At 37.3% G+C, this 13,202-nt stretch overlaps 1 protein-coding gene across 1 annotated transcript; it reads left to right on the forward strand.

Annotated features, from left to right (window-relative positions):
* The first annotated feature begins 4,490 nt into the window (after positions 1 to 4,490).
* On the forward strand, positions 4,491 to 8,392 carry LOC138333838 (kxDL motif-containing protein 1-like). Its single transcript, XM_069282461.1, has 4 exons — positions 4,491 to 4,659; positions 6,017 to 6,169; positions 6,447 to 6,493; positions 7,847 to 8,392. The coding sequence occupies exons 1-4, from the start codon at positions 4,523 to 4,525 to the stop codon at positions 7,960 to 7,962; spliced, it is 453 nt and encodes a 150-aa protein (XP_069138562.1). The 5' UTR covers positions 4,491 to 4,522; the 3' UTR covers positions 7,963 to 8,392.
* Positions 8,393 to 13,202: the final 4,810 nt, after the last annotated feature.

Below are 13,202 nucleotides of genomic sequence, written 5' to 3' on the forward strand. Positions count from 1 at the left end.
CTCTGCATTGATCAGGCTGTATTTAGGACGACATTGGCAGTGCTGGGCAGTGACGTTCCACTCTGAATTGTTCAGGCTGTATTTAGGACGACATTGGCAGTGCCGAGCAGTGACGGTCCACTCTGATTTTTCAGGCTGTATTTAGGACGACATTGGCAGTGCCGGGCAGTGACGGTCCACTCTGGATTGTTCAGGCTGTATTTTGGACGACATTGGCAGTGCCGGGCAGTGACGGTCCACTCTGAATTTATCAGGCTGTATTTAGGATGACATTGGCAGTGCCGGGCAGTGACGGTCCACTCTGGATTGTTCAGGCTGTATTTAGGATGACATTGGCAGTGCCGGGCAGTGACGGTCCATTCTGGATTGATCATGCGGTATTTTCGACAACATTGGCAGTGCCGGGCAGTGACTGTCCACTCTGATTGATCAAGCTGTATTTAGAACGACATTGGCGATGCCGGGCAGTGACAGTCCAGTTTTAGGTCTTAAGTTTACAAATAAGAGCTGAAAATGATTTAGGCAATACTGCCAAAAATTCCATCCACAGCGCAGTCAAATAATTATATACGGTCAGACAATAACTCCATGTTATGGTCTGCAAAGTTTTACATTTTCACATTGACTAATAACTGTATATTAATTTCTGCAGGTACAGTTTATCTTTCCATCTAAACATGCATAAGGCATAAAAACAATATTTTAACAGTGCATAGATTACGTATCGTTACTTATGTGTATAAGGCATCCTACATGTACATGTTTGTCTGTCCATTTGAATGATTTTCACAGCATAATTGATCAAACATGGTGGTTTTCAAAAAATCACTGAAGAAAAAATAGCATGTCAAAATTTTCGCCCAGTTACTGCACATCTAACGTTAATTGTACAAGTACAAATAAGAGCTTAAAAACTGAATTTTGGCGCAGTATTGCCAAAAATCATGATACATTTGTACATTCATATGTACATGTACAGTGTACGTCTACAATATTAATGCAGTATAAAATCTTTAGAGTTCCTTTGAAAACCACAGAGAGAGCGACGCCCAACTCCAAAGCCACACTAAGAAAGAGGCAGAATCACAGCTTCAACATGGGGACATCGTTAGAACGGTAGCTTTGGGTAGACAAGGGCTCGGAGTGACAACAGGGAAAAAGTGGACATCAAACCAGGAGGAGAGGAGACATCTTGTTCAGAAGGAAGTTCGTGCAATGGAAGAACAGTCACGAATGGTTAGAGCCACTGGTATGAAGAAACAAGGAAGTTTGCTGAACTGGGAAAGCGCTCACCAAAACAAATTGTCATGGAATGACATTTGGTGCATGGAGCCTCAGAGGCTGCAATTCCAATGAATCTGTCTACGACGTATTACCGACTCCATCTTACTTGGCAACGTGGGGAATGACAGACGACCCAGCTTGCAAACTCTGTAAAAGACTGGCCAATTTAGAACATATAATTTCTTCTTGCTCAGTGGCCCTAGCGGATGGACGGTACACCTGGCGTCACGACAAGGTGCTTTCTGTACTTGCAGACAACTTCCAGACCAGCAGAAAGAGACCAAAGAGGGATAAAGGCGGCTTGAAATTTATCAATTTCGTCAAGGCCGGAGAACAGAGTGTGAAAGGCGGTGTGAAAGGCAGTGGAGTGCTGGATTCAGCAGTTGAGGACATATCTGAATGGCCGGATGACGTTCCCACCAGAAATAGCAGTAACCAATTGAAGGTCAGAAATAGTAATTTGGTCTTTATTTCGTCCAAACAGGCTGACAGTGGGAGGATCGAATCAACGACGCCTACGAGAGAAAACAGACCAAGTACAGTAAAACCCCTCTAACTCGAACCCGGATTCCTCGAATACCCCCTATTCGTCGAACTGGTCGTACGGTTCCGACCGTCTCCCTATATAATCTATGTAACAAAACCCTGGATAGCTCGAACAGCTATTCGTCGAATACCCCTTATTCCTCGAACAGAATAATGTCCCCGTTTCATCAAATATATAGTATTTACCCATGTATTCGTCGAACAGGTGTTCAGCCCTTGAGATTTTTTTACCTGTGTCACACCTGACTGCACCGACCGACATGGATAATTGCTCACGAAATTGTGTTTATACAGTTAGCGTGTCAAGCCTTTAGGTAATTAAGAGATTAACGGTGTCATTATTACCTACCTACACGATCTCAAGTCGTTGTTTGATGCTAACTTTATTTGAATATTTCAGAAAAGTTATTGATGTTTCTCTCGTAATAATCTTCGCTGTAAATACGAAAATACGGAAGTGGTTGATCTGTGTTAATAGAAAGTATGCATTGTGAAATGACAAAAGAGGCAGAAGATATTGCTGACGTCCACCTAATTATAAAAGTTTCTTTTTTAATTTCTTTGTTGGTTTCATTCGACAGGCTAACACAATGTTATTTATCGAAAGATGTAAACGATATCGAACGATATATGCAAAGTACATTTTATCAGTGCATTCCGTATCTCGTAAATTGTATTTTGTAACTTTACTCGTAAACACATGTAACCCAATTCAACGTTAGCTTTTACTAAATAGACATCTATAGATATCATTTCTTATGTCCGTAAATATGCTGGTTAATAACTTTATTGTGAGTATATATTTTGTAAATGTTTTAAATGAATTATGATAATTAAATAATAGAAAATGTACTCCTTGTTGACCAATATGGATTCTACATTGACCTAGATGACGATCACTTACTCTACTGTGAATGATTTAGGGCTTTCTCGATAGCTTTTTCAAACGCTATATTTTATGTTATACATTTTTTTTGCAACTTGATATTGCTATCAATGAAACACTTAAATAAAGAAATCCAAAATGTTGAAAGATAGGTAATTAAAATGTCAATGTCGTGCATTGTTTGTCATAGTTTGAGACCGTTAATTTTGATTGTTGATCGTGACCAACCTCGGATGAGTCGAATAACCTGTATTCCTCGAACTATTGACCTGGTCCCCTGCTGTTCGAGTTATAGGGGTTTTACTGTACCAAGATTTGGTATCAGACTGTCAGCATCGAAGATGGATAATGTGGTGTCTTCCTGTAAATGTTGGTTGGCGTGGTTTCGTTGGGCAGTCTATGTGGAGGGCTCTGCGGATCATCGGCATCACTGGCATAGAAAGAAAAAGATTGATAGGGCGGCTCTGCAGCGAGGCTGAGGTGGCATCAATGTGACTGTGGAAGAAGAGAGAGGAGCAGTGGAGAGGGCAACACCAGTAACATCAAGTTGTGTATAAACATTAACTATCAGAACAACAGTGTTGCAATATACTAGCGGACAGCTGAGTGGTTCCGGGCTGGGACCTGATCACCTCAGTCAGCGCACCTCCGGAGCTTGCACAGTGAACAGCGCCGAAACAACCAAGGAAGGAGGATTCACCTAACGACGGGACCATGACGTATCAGTACCATCCAAGATATGTATATAGGGCCGTTTTCGTTTATTCGGAACAACCGGTTCGACCGTTGGTTAAAGTCATTAATATTATTTCAAGTATAAATCCTGACGGACCTGCAGTTTTTGATACAGGCCTGTTAGGGCTTTGCCAAGGCTCGTCTGAAAACAATATAAAATCACCAGGTCCGTCTTTTATTAATAATCGAAAACGGTCTAGTAAAATAAAGTCAATCACAGTACCCGTTATACAACTGTAAATTACCTGTTCTGTTCTGTTGCCTTCAGTTTTACTATGAGATAGTCCAGGGGTGTAGAGATCGTAGTTAAAGTGGAGTATCGAGGTTGGCTCAAACAAGGAAACCAAATTGCGGTCTACCATTTAAAAGGTGATTTCAGTAATCGTACATGTACAAATGTACATTGTACAATTGTAAGTATTTATACAGTACTTAAAGGCCCATTACCTTTCCTAAGCAAAATATAAAGGTTTCTTAAAAGACATTAACAACTTCAGAAAATGCATATCGATGACCTAAAATAAGGTTACGACACCAAACATATGCAAGATTTCCTGCGTATACATATGAAAACAGTGGAGAGTCAATTCGCTGTTTTGCCGTCTGGCGCAGTGATAGTCAACTACCGCGCAGTATTTAGGACGACGGCGGGAAACACAAGACGACCCGCGTTATGAAAATAAACATTTTATTTATTTTAATCAAATCGTTCACAAGATAATGATTAATGTAGTATTAACGGTAATTTAATAATTTATAAGACTCTACAAAATTATCGATCTTGTTTTACATTCCCATTTCAAAAATTAAAAGCCGTTTCGGAAAGGTAGTGGGCCTTTAAGGGCACATTGTTTGTAACAGGAGATGAGAGAATGTACTGAGTTACCTGGTCACCAATTAATGATCGACTCAATACAATCCCGCTACATATCTTTTTTTTTGTTATATATTCATTATTGATATTATATTCTTGACAGAACGTCAAGCTTCAAACTCGGACCCGGGCGCGGCTCGGGATACACCATTTAGCCCACCGTATAATCAGGATCACCGAAACGCTTGAAATGAAAAATGGAAACTGAAAGTGAAGGTGTATCGCAAATCTCTAGCGAAGAGGACTGTCCGTCCTCTGTTGCGTTTACCGAAGCATTAATGGGTCAAATCAAGGGTACTGACGTAGCAGCCATGGTCGAACTACAGAGAGACATGTATGTATAGGTTCATATGTACTCCATTTGGTAGTTGTTTTTGTCAGTCGTTTGTTTATCTGCAGTAGCCTAATATAACTTAGGCCTAGTTAGACCCAACCAGTAGGCCTATACTGTACTGTAGTCGTGACAGAACAGTAGTCGTTATTGTGTGCATAATTAATCTACTGTACTGTGCGTCAAGATTTCCGAATGCCTGGAACTTTTAACGAATACTTCATGATGGCGTTGTTTTGTTTATGTCGAAATAATATGTTTCATGAGATACAAATTATTTTTTATGTGGAACTAATATGTTTCATGAGATGCAAATTATTTTTCCCAAATCACGACTACTGTTCCTTTACGACCACTGGTAGGGTACATGGGACAATTCAATGAAAACGAATGTTGTTAAACATTTTTAGCTCACCTGGTTCGAACGGCCGGTGAGTGTATGCAATGGCGCAGCATTCTTCGTCAGTCAACATTTCCTGTAAATTACTACTACTTAGACATTCAGTAGAGTTCTGTATGGATTTTAACCAAATTTCGTCAGAAATATCCTTGGGGAAGGGGAACAGAGTTTGTATAAATCTTGGATCTGACCCCCTGGAGCAAAAAGAGTGGGACCCAATAGGGGGAATATATGTAGAGTCAATTATTTCGGATCCTTTAGAAAATAAACAGTGATCCTGTTTTCAGAACATAACTTGGCATTACAAAAAAGTGAGCGATACAGGCCCTCTGGGCTCTTCAGGTTTCCAAAACTAGTTTACTGTAATGTTATATATGACTCCCATCCTCGATACTCCAGGGGTTACTATCACTGTCATTATATCTACCCCTGGACCATCTCATAGGAAGACTGAAGGCAGTTCAAGAGAAAAAAATCTTACAAATCATAGGCCTGTTGATAGGCATCCTTTGAAGACTACAAAGAGAGCGACAACCAACTTCAATGCCACCTATACAAACAGAGTGTACCGTTATACGGCATTGATGTCATCTTTGTTTCACTTATAATATTGTTGTCGAGGAATGGACAACGCCCAGTACAATATTATGATGAGAAACATTGAATAGTAAATATAAAAAAACGCAGCAACATTACGATGACGCCAAGGAATAGTGACATGGCAAAACACAGATTGAGCTAAAATTTGCCTGAAATGATTTATTCTGATGTTGTTCCAACCAAGTGCTATTACCTTTTTAGGTGATTCGAATGGATATAACTCATATTTTATATGTAGAATTCTCTTGGATTGTAGATTCAAATTTGTACATATAGTTGGACTGACATCCTGGGGCCAGAGGGCAGGGCAAATAGGTATAATTTGGATTTCTTGTCAGATGATGGTTGCTTCTGTTTCAGGCTTTCCCGATATGAGAAAACAAATGAAATGCTAATCAACTTTAATATCTTGTCCTCTACACGGTTTGATGCTACTAGCCAGGCGTTCAGAGCACACACACTCTTATTGTATGAAATGAAGAAGGATCTTGATGCAGTCTTCAGAAGGATCAGGTATGTAGCTTGTCATCAGTTCACCACTTACAAGTTCATGGACATGATCTGCTTGTAATATCCACTTTCGTAAAAATTTTATTTCCATTTAATTTATTTAAATATATTTTATTGTGTTTGAAAAACATTTATAAGGTCACCTGACCGAAAGATTCTTACCGCTATTTCTCAGGAAGTACTGACAGGATCTGTCTTAAATTTCATATGTAGGGTTCCATGGGGCCCTATTTGTGGATATTGCATTTTCGGAACTACCTTTTGTTTGTTTTATTTTCAGAATTTTAAAACAAAGGCTGGGCAAATTATATCCAGAAGCCTTTTCAGGTAATATCATTTAACTTGTTTAAGTTTTAATTCTATAAATTCAGTGTTACCATCATCAGGTGTTGGGCAAAAAATCACACAATCATATCCCAGGGATTAAAATCGAAATCAAATCGCCTTTCGTCCGTGGTCCGTCCGTCCATCTGTCCATCTATCTGTTAACAATTCTTGTTACTACTATCTTTTCAAATAGTACAAAAGGGATCTGTCCCAAATTTCATTTGAAGATTCCCCTTGGACACAAAACATTCATATTGCATTTTGGGACTGATCTGTCAACAAGATAACCGACAGGTACTGCATATTGCTTGGATTTTGATAGTTAGTTTGTTACTGCTATTTCTCAGAAAGTGCTGAAAGGATAGGCCCTAAATTTCATATGTAGGTTCCCTTTAGGCAAGGGCCCTAGTTGTGTATTTTGGGACCAAATTTGTCAACCAGGTGGCAGACGGACAGGCTGCCATCTTGGAATTTTTATAATTGAAATTTGTTACTGTTACTTCTTGGAAAGCACTGCAGTGATCTTTCTCAAATTTCATATGTAGGTTCCCCTAAGGCCTTAGTTGTGCATATTGCATTTTGGAACTGAATGTCAACAAGATGGCTGACAGGCTTCCATCTAGAATCTTGATAGTTGAAGTTTGTTGCCACTCTTTCTTAGAAAGTACTGGAAATAAAATATGCCCCAAATATCATATGTAGGTTCCTAGGACCCTACATATGTAGTTGTGCATATTGCTTTTTTGCAATTGGTTGGTCGACAAGGTGGCTGACAGGCCGCCATCTAGGATCTTGATAGTTGAAGTTTGTTACCGCTATTTCTCAAAACTTGTGAAAGGATCTGTTTCAAATTTCATATGTACAAAAAAAGTAGGTAAACAAAATGGCTGACAGGCAGTCATCCTAGATTTTGATAGTTGAAGTCTTTACCGCTATTTTTCAGAAAGAACTGTAGGGATCTTTCTCAAATTTCATATGTATAGGCTCCATATAGATCTTATTTGTATATATGGCGTTTTGGGACTGATCCATGAACAAGACAGTCTACAGGCTGGCCTGCCATGTTGGATTGTGGTAGTTACTGTTTGAAAAGCAGAAAAAACCAAAGATCCCTTTTCCATTGTCAGATATAGATTATTCTTTGGTGGGCGCCAAGATCCCTCTGGTATCCCTTGTATTGTAAATCTAATAAAATAAATTACATTGTAAAAGTATATTTGAGTAAATAGATGTAAATTGGGATGGGATTTCTTTTTGATGGAGCTGATCCAGTCCTATAGTAATTATCTCTAGTTGTGATGTTGTCAAAAGTTTCCTGTATTTTTTGAAGTCTTTTAATTTCTTTCATTTCAGCATGCAGCGATGTATACAATGTATTAGAAGACGAGGAAGAAGAGTTTAGGGAAGAGAACAGAGAAACAACAAAAGAAGAAAAAGATGAAAATGACTCTGCTGAAGACAATGGCTAATAAATAGATTGTTAATATTTGATAAGTATATGGTAAATATTTTAAAGAACATCTGAGACTGTCTATTGTCCATTGTCTGTCCTTCATTCGATGTCAAAGAATAGGTGTTCATGATGATGATGGGGCCACATACGGAGGAATCAGAGGAAAAATAACCAGTTTCTCCAACCATGCACTGATTTGTCACCAGTTTCAGCTATGAGAAATGTCTCTGTCACCAAGGGTATCACAGACTGCATGTTAAGACTCTTGAACCTGGAGTAACAATTACATGACGTCATGACTTCATGAATTTAACAGTGGCCTGCATTGTTGATGACGTCATTAAAATTGAAGTGCAGTCGATCGCGACGGAACCACATTCATGTCGCAGTAAACATGCTTCTTTTTCAGCTATTATCATATATTTTTCTTTTGTATATGGGAGAAAGAGAATCATTCCCTACCTCTGAGAGTGTGACAACTAAACCACAACCCTCGGGGTAATTTGGCATGCCTGAGACCTTGGGTTGGAAGTTCATGAATTACCGAAAAGCCTACTCCCTCACTTCATCCTTTTGATGGATTTCATTCCATATTTGGTTTTGAGCATCATTAGGGAAGGTCAAATCATATTTTATATAAATGGAGCCTGGCTCCCGACCCCTAGGGGCTGAGGGGTGGGGCACCAAAAAGGTGCAAATTTTCTGCTTTAAAATCCTACTCCTCCTTCATCCTGGATTGGATTTCTTTTTTTTATCCATATTTGGTGTGAGTTGTAATTAGCATTAATTTTAAAATCCTACTGGTGAGCCTCCTTCATCCTTGGGTGGATTTCCATCCCATATTTGGTGTGAAGGAAACAAATTATTGATGAAGGACAATCATACTTTATATAAATGCCTTAAATTTGGGAACGGACAATCATATATTATATAAATGAGCGTGGTCCAACCCCTAGGGCTGATGATGGGGGCCCCAAATGGGGAAGACATCCATATTTTACAATCACATTTGATTTAGCTTTTAATGGATTTCATCCATTTTTGTTGTGAAACATCATTGGGGAAGGCGCTGAGAACAACTAAATTTTAGCTTTAAAGTCCAACATTTTTATCCATATTTGGTGTTGAAATAAGGGTGTGGGGCCCAAAAAAAATGTTCAGTCTCCGACAATAAAAAAATTGGTCTATAGGGGTGATGCCGAACAACATGTCGTAAAGATTTTGGTAGTTTCCAAGATGGCCGCTGGCCCACTTCCTGTTTTAAGGTTCCGATCTCAATGAAAATTCTATAGGGGGTTTTAATTGAAACATTTTCGAGTAAAGAATTTTGGTATTTAATGGCCGCTGGCCCACTTCCTGTTTTTAAGGTTTAATCGAACAACATGCAAACATTTTCGTAAAGATTTTGGTATTTAATGGTCGCTGGCCTAATCATGAAAATTGGTCTATAGGGGTTTTAATTGATGCCGAACAACATGCAAACATTTTTGTAAAGATTTTGGTATTCAAGATGTAAGGTTTCAGTCTCCGATCTCAATGAAAACTATAGTGGTTTTAATTGATTCAGAAGGGAGAACTTTAGGTAAGGACAACATATTTTATAAAGGACCGAGGTTTTGTTTCCAAAAATCTGAAATGATTATATTTACCTTTTTTTGTGACTTTGTAAAAGTCAGATGACCGTTAAGGCCCATGGGGCCTCTTGTTTATATTGCTAGAAACAAACATCATTCAAAACATTATTTATCGAAATCTGTTAAGTTTTGTATGTTTTCTTCTTTTATAATGATTCAAAAGCAAATCTTGGACTCTTGATTGAAAGCCAGTTATGATGCATATGGACTGCTTCTCGTTTGGCTATCTCTAACATTTCAGATTCATATAGGGTACAGCCATCTCATAATTCATAACCCTATTCTAAAACTGGCAAAATAAATTATTTATAGATTTTTAAAAGAAAATTCCTAATTAAAATATATTTCAATTGTCAAAGAAATTTGTTTGTTTTCATTACTGATGTCATAAATATTGTAAGACAAGTGTGTAATAACACTCGTGTGACATCACCGGCAATAATGATGTCATAATCAGACGTCTCACCTTTGTCTCGATAGGCAAAAACCTAAAATCCAAGCCTGATTTTGCCATTGCCACTCTTATAAAAAACAGAATACTACCTCAGATTTCTAACCAAAACTTAAATTTCAAGACGTAAAAATGGTGTTCTGAAAAGAGATGAGTACTGAGCTAATTTGAGAATGCCTGCAATGTCATTACTATTAATAAAAGAAAAGAAGACCAAGGAAAGATCCTTGGGGAACACCTGAAAAACGATGACCTAAATGAGAAAAGAATTATTTCTAAATATCCTCTGATGTCTATCATTCAAACAAACAGTTTTTGATCTTCAAGTCATGATGACCCTTTGGCATAAAAATACCTAAGGGCATATTATTATTAAAACAAAATTACACAAAGACTAAAACACGACCAAATTCACGTCTTTGTTGATCTAACTCAAAAAAAAAAGTGGAAGACCAAGGAGAAGGGGAGGCAAAGCATGAAACACAGATAAAGGGACTCTGTAAAGGTATGGTAAGCATAGCTAGTGGATAACGGTTTTACAAAGCAAACCATGATTTTAGTTCATTTATTTTTCAGTTTTCCAAAGTTAAATACCTTTTATTACATAGCCGAATAGTGCATTGGATAATAAACAAATGAAAGAAATTCTGTTATTAAAGCTTCAACCCCATGAGTACCAAAATATCTAAAGATGCTCCATCGCCCACAGAGCATAAATGACATTCACCCTAGAACAATAATTGGTGTTTAATCTGTATAAACACAAAAGATAATATAAAATAATTTATTTTGCGTTTGGTGCATGCGCAATCAGTACTTCATTCCATATAAGATAAGTTCCACGATTTTATTTCGGGATGCAATTAATTATATTTTGTAATTTTAACATGAAGTGAAATTAGAAGCTCAAACTTTCCAATGGTGGTATTGGTGTATAATAAGTAACTTTTGTAACTAAGTACTAAATCGTCTACTTCTGTTTTTAATAGTGAAAAAATACCATTTGTCAGCGGTGGAGCATCTTTAACGATTTAAATCTTTATCCTTCCATAATTGTACATTTAAGTCAACTTGATGACAGTTGCTAATTAAACTATTTTATCTTGAAACAGGATGTATAGAAATATTGCATGCCTTATACACTGTATATGACAGAGAGAACAGAGACTCTTCTGGTCAGGATATATCCATAAGATGTGAAAAAGACTATTTATCTTTATTTGAGCTGTTCTTGGGACCAAGCAATGGAAAATCATGTTCTGGTGACAAGATGAATTGTCTTGCTGGTAATCAAAGTGATCCCTATATAATATTTCAAACACTTTATCACACATCCAATATTTGCTTTCAAGATGTGTACTTATTTGGCCTTCCCTTTCATTCACCCGCTGTGTTTTTATATTGATAAGATAATACTCATATGTACTCAATGTTACTCTATTGTAATACAGTAAGAAGGCCGTTCGTCTCTTTTGAATTGAATACCTCAGCACAAAATCCACAATTAATTTTTCCGATGACTACCTTATTATAGGTCTGTTCCTCTCGAAAATCGTATCTAGGTAGACGAATGACTGATGTAAGATTCTTATACGCATGAAAATCAACGACATTTTCTTTCACGATATAGCTCCAGTTGTTGTAAGATTACATTATCTTAACAGAAGTAGAAAGTATGGATTAAAACAACACATTTCAACTACGCTGAATATTCTGTATTTGTCTATTACAGAGTTATCTGCCCTTGCGAGTAGGTATTGATTGTGACGTAATATGTTTGCGAGCGTAACGTCATGCTTTTCGGAGAAAACGACGTAAATTGCGCCCATAAAATAATGACGTCACAATGGATACCTACCCGCAAGGGAGCTAACTCTGTAATATGCAAAGACGGAATAAGGAATCTCAAAAGAATGAAGACATACTCTGTAGAGATTTAGACTGAGAGGCACAAAAACGGTAATGTAGTTCGAGTTCGGGCTAATGTGACGCTATCCAAATGCTACCCAAATTGGTACACTTTTAATATACACGAAGCAGAATTTTCTGTTTACACTCTATACTGACAATACTTGTCCTGAACAAAAATTAAGGTGATTAACAGTAACTATGACATTTTTTAAATGTCATATTCTTTCATCGTTGGTTGTAATCTCTATTTTAACATGAAAATAATGAAATTGTAAAAAAAATCCGTAAGAGGGAAACGGACAACCTGTGGAAAAACAGGCGGATCGTGCGACAAACCCTAAAATCACCATATATTTTAAAACACGGGAAAACAATTGCTGAATGGGATATTTTTGACAGATATGTAAAAGGCTTTAATCAACTAAAAAAAATGTTTCATAAGTCTACCAACTTTCCTTAAATGAATTCAAAACATTTTTTTATTATGTCTAGACATTTATAAATCAAGTCAAAATTTAGGAGGTGTACCATTTTGGGTACTCAACTTTTTTCACGTCCCGATTCCGGCCATTACTTTTGAGTGAAAGACACCTAAAAAATCCCCGACCTACCGACACTATTTTGTTACCCTAAACAGAAATGTTTTTTTTTTTTTTTTTGCCTTAGCATAGCATTTACATGGATTCGCGGTGCAATGAGTTTATTCATAGTTTCAGAAACTCTAGAGCGAATTTCTGTTATAACGATTTATTTCTCCTTGTCCCATGGGATTCATGATAGCAATTTTTTTACTGTAGTACAAATGTATATACTGTATATAAATATATATGAATGTAAAATAAAACAGTATTTAAGTAATAAGACTGTTGATTTACTCTATAGGACAAGAAAGCGCCTGTGCTGTAATTAAGTCAACAAACCAGACCCTGGAGACAGAGGGGTGTGGCTCAGACAGTGGGAGCTTTGCTTTGGAATCGAAACGATTTTTTTTTACATATTATATGAATCTTTCATTCTACCCGCGTGTAACAACATGTTGTAAAACCCGAGGCTTGCCGAGGTTTCCTCGACGTTTTATTGCAATTTTTTATTTCTGTAATTAATTCACCATTTTGAAACAAATTTGGGGGAAAAAATCGCGACTGCAAATTAATTCTCCATACATGAAAATTGCGTGATTTTGTCAACGCAAATCCCGTTGTTTGCATATTTTAAAGTGAGCCCAACCTAGTTTCTGAAAAAAGGTTAAAAAGTAGTGAG

Source organism: Argopecten irradians, chromosome 10 (assembly GCF_041381155.1).
Source record: "Argopecten irradians isolate NY chromosome 10, Ai_NY, whole genome shotgun sequence".
Classification (NCBI taxonomy): Eukaryota; Metazoa; Mollusca; class Bivalvia; order Pectinida; family Pectinidae; genus Argopecten; species Argopecten irradians.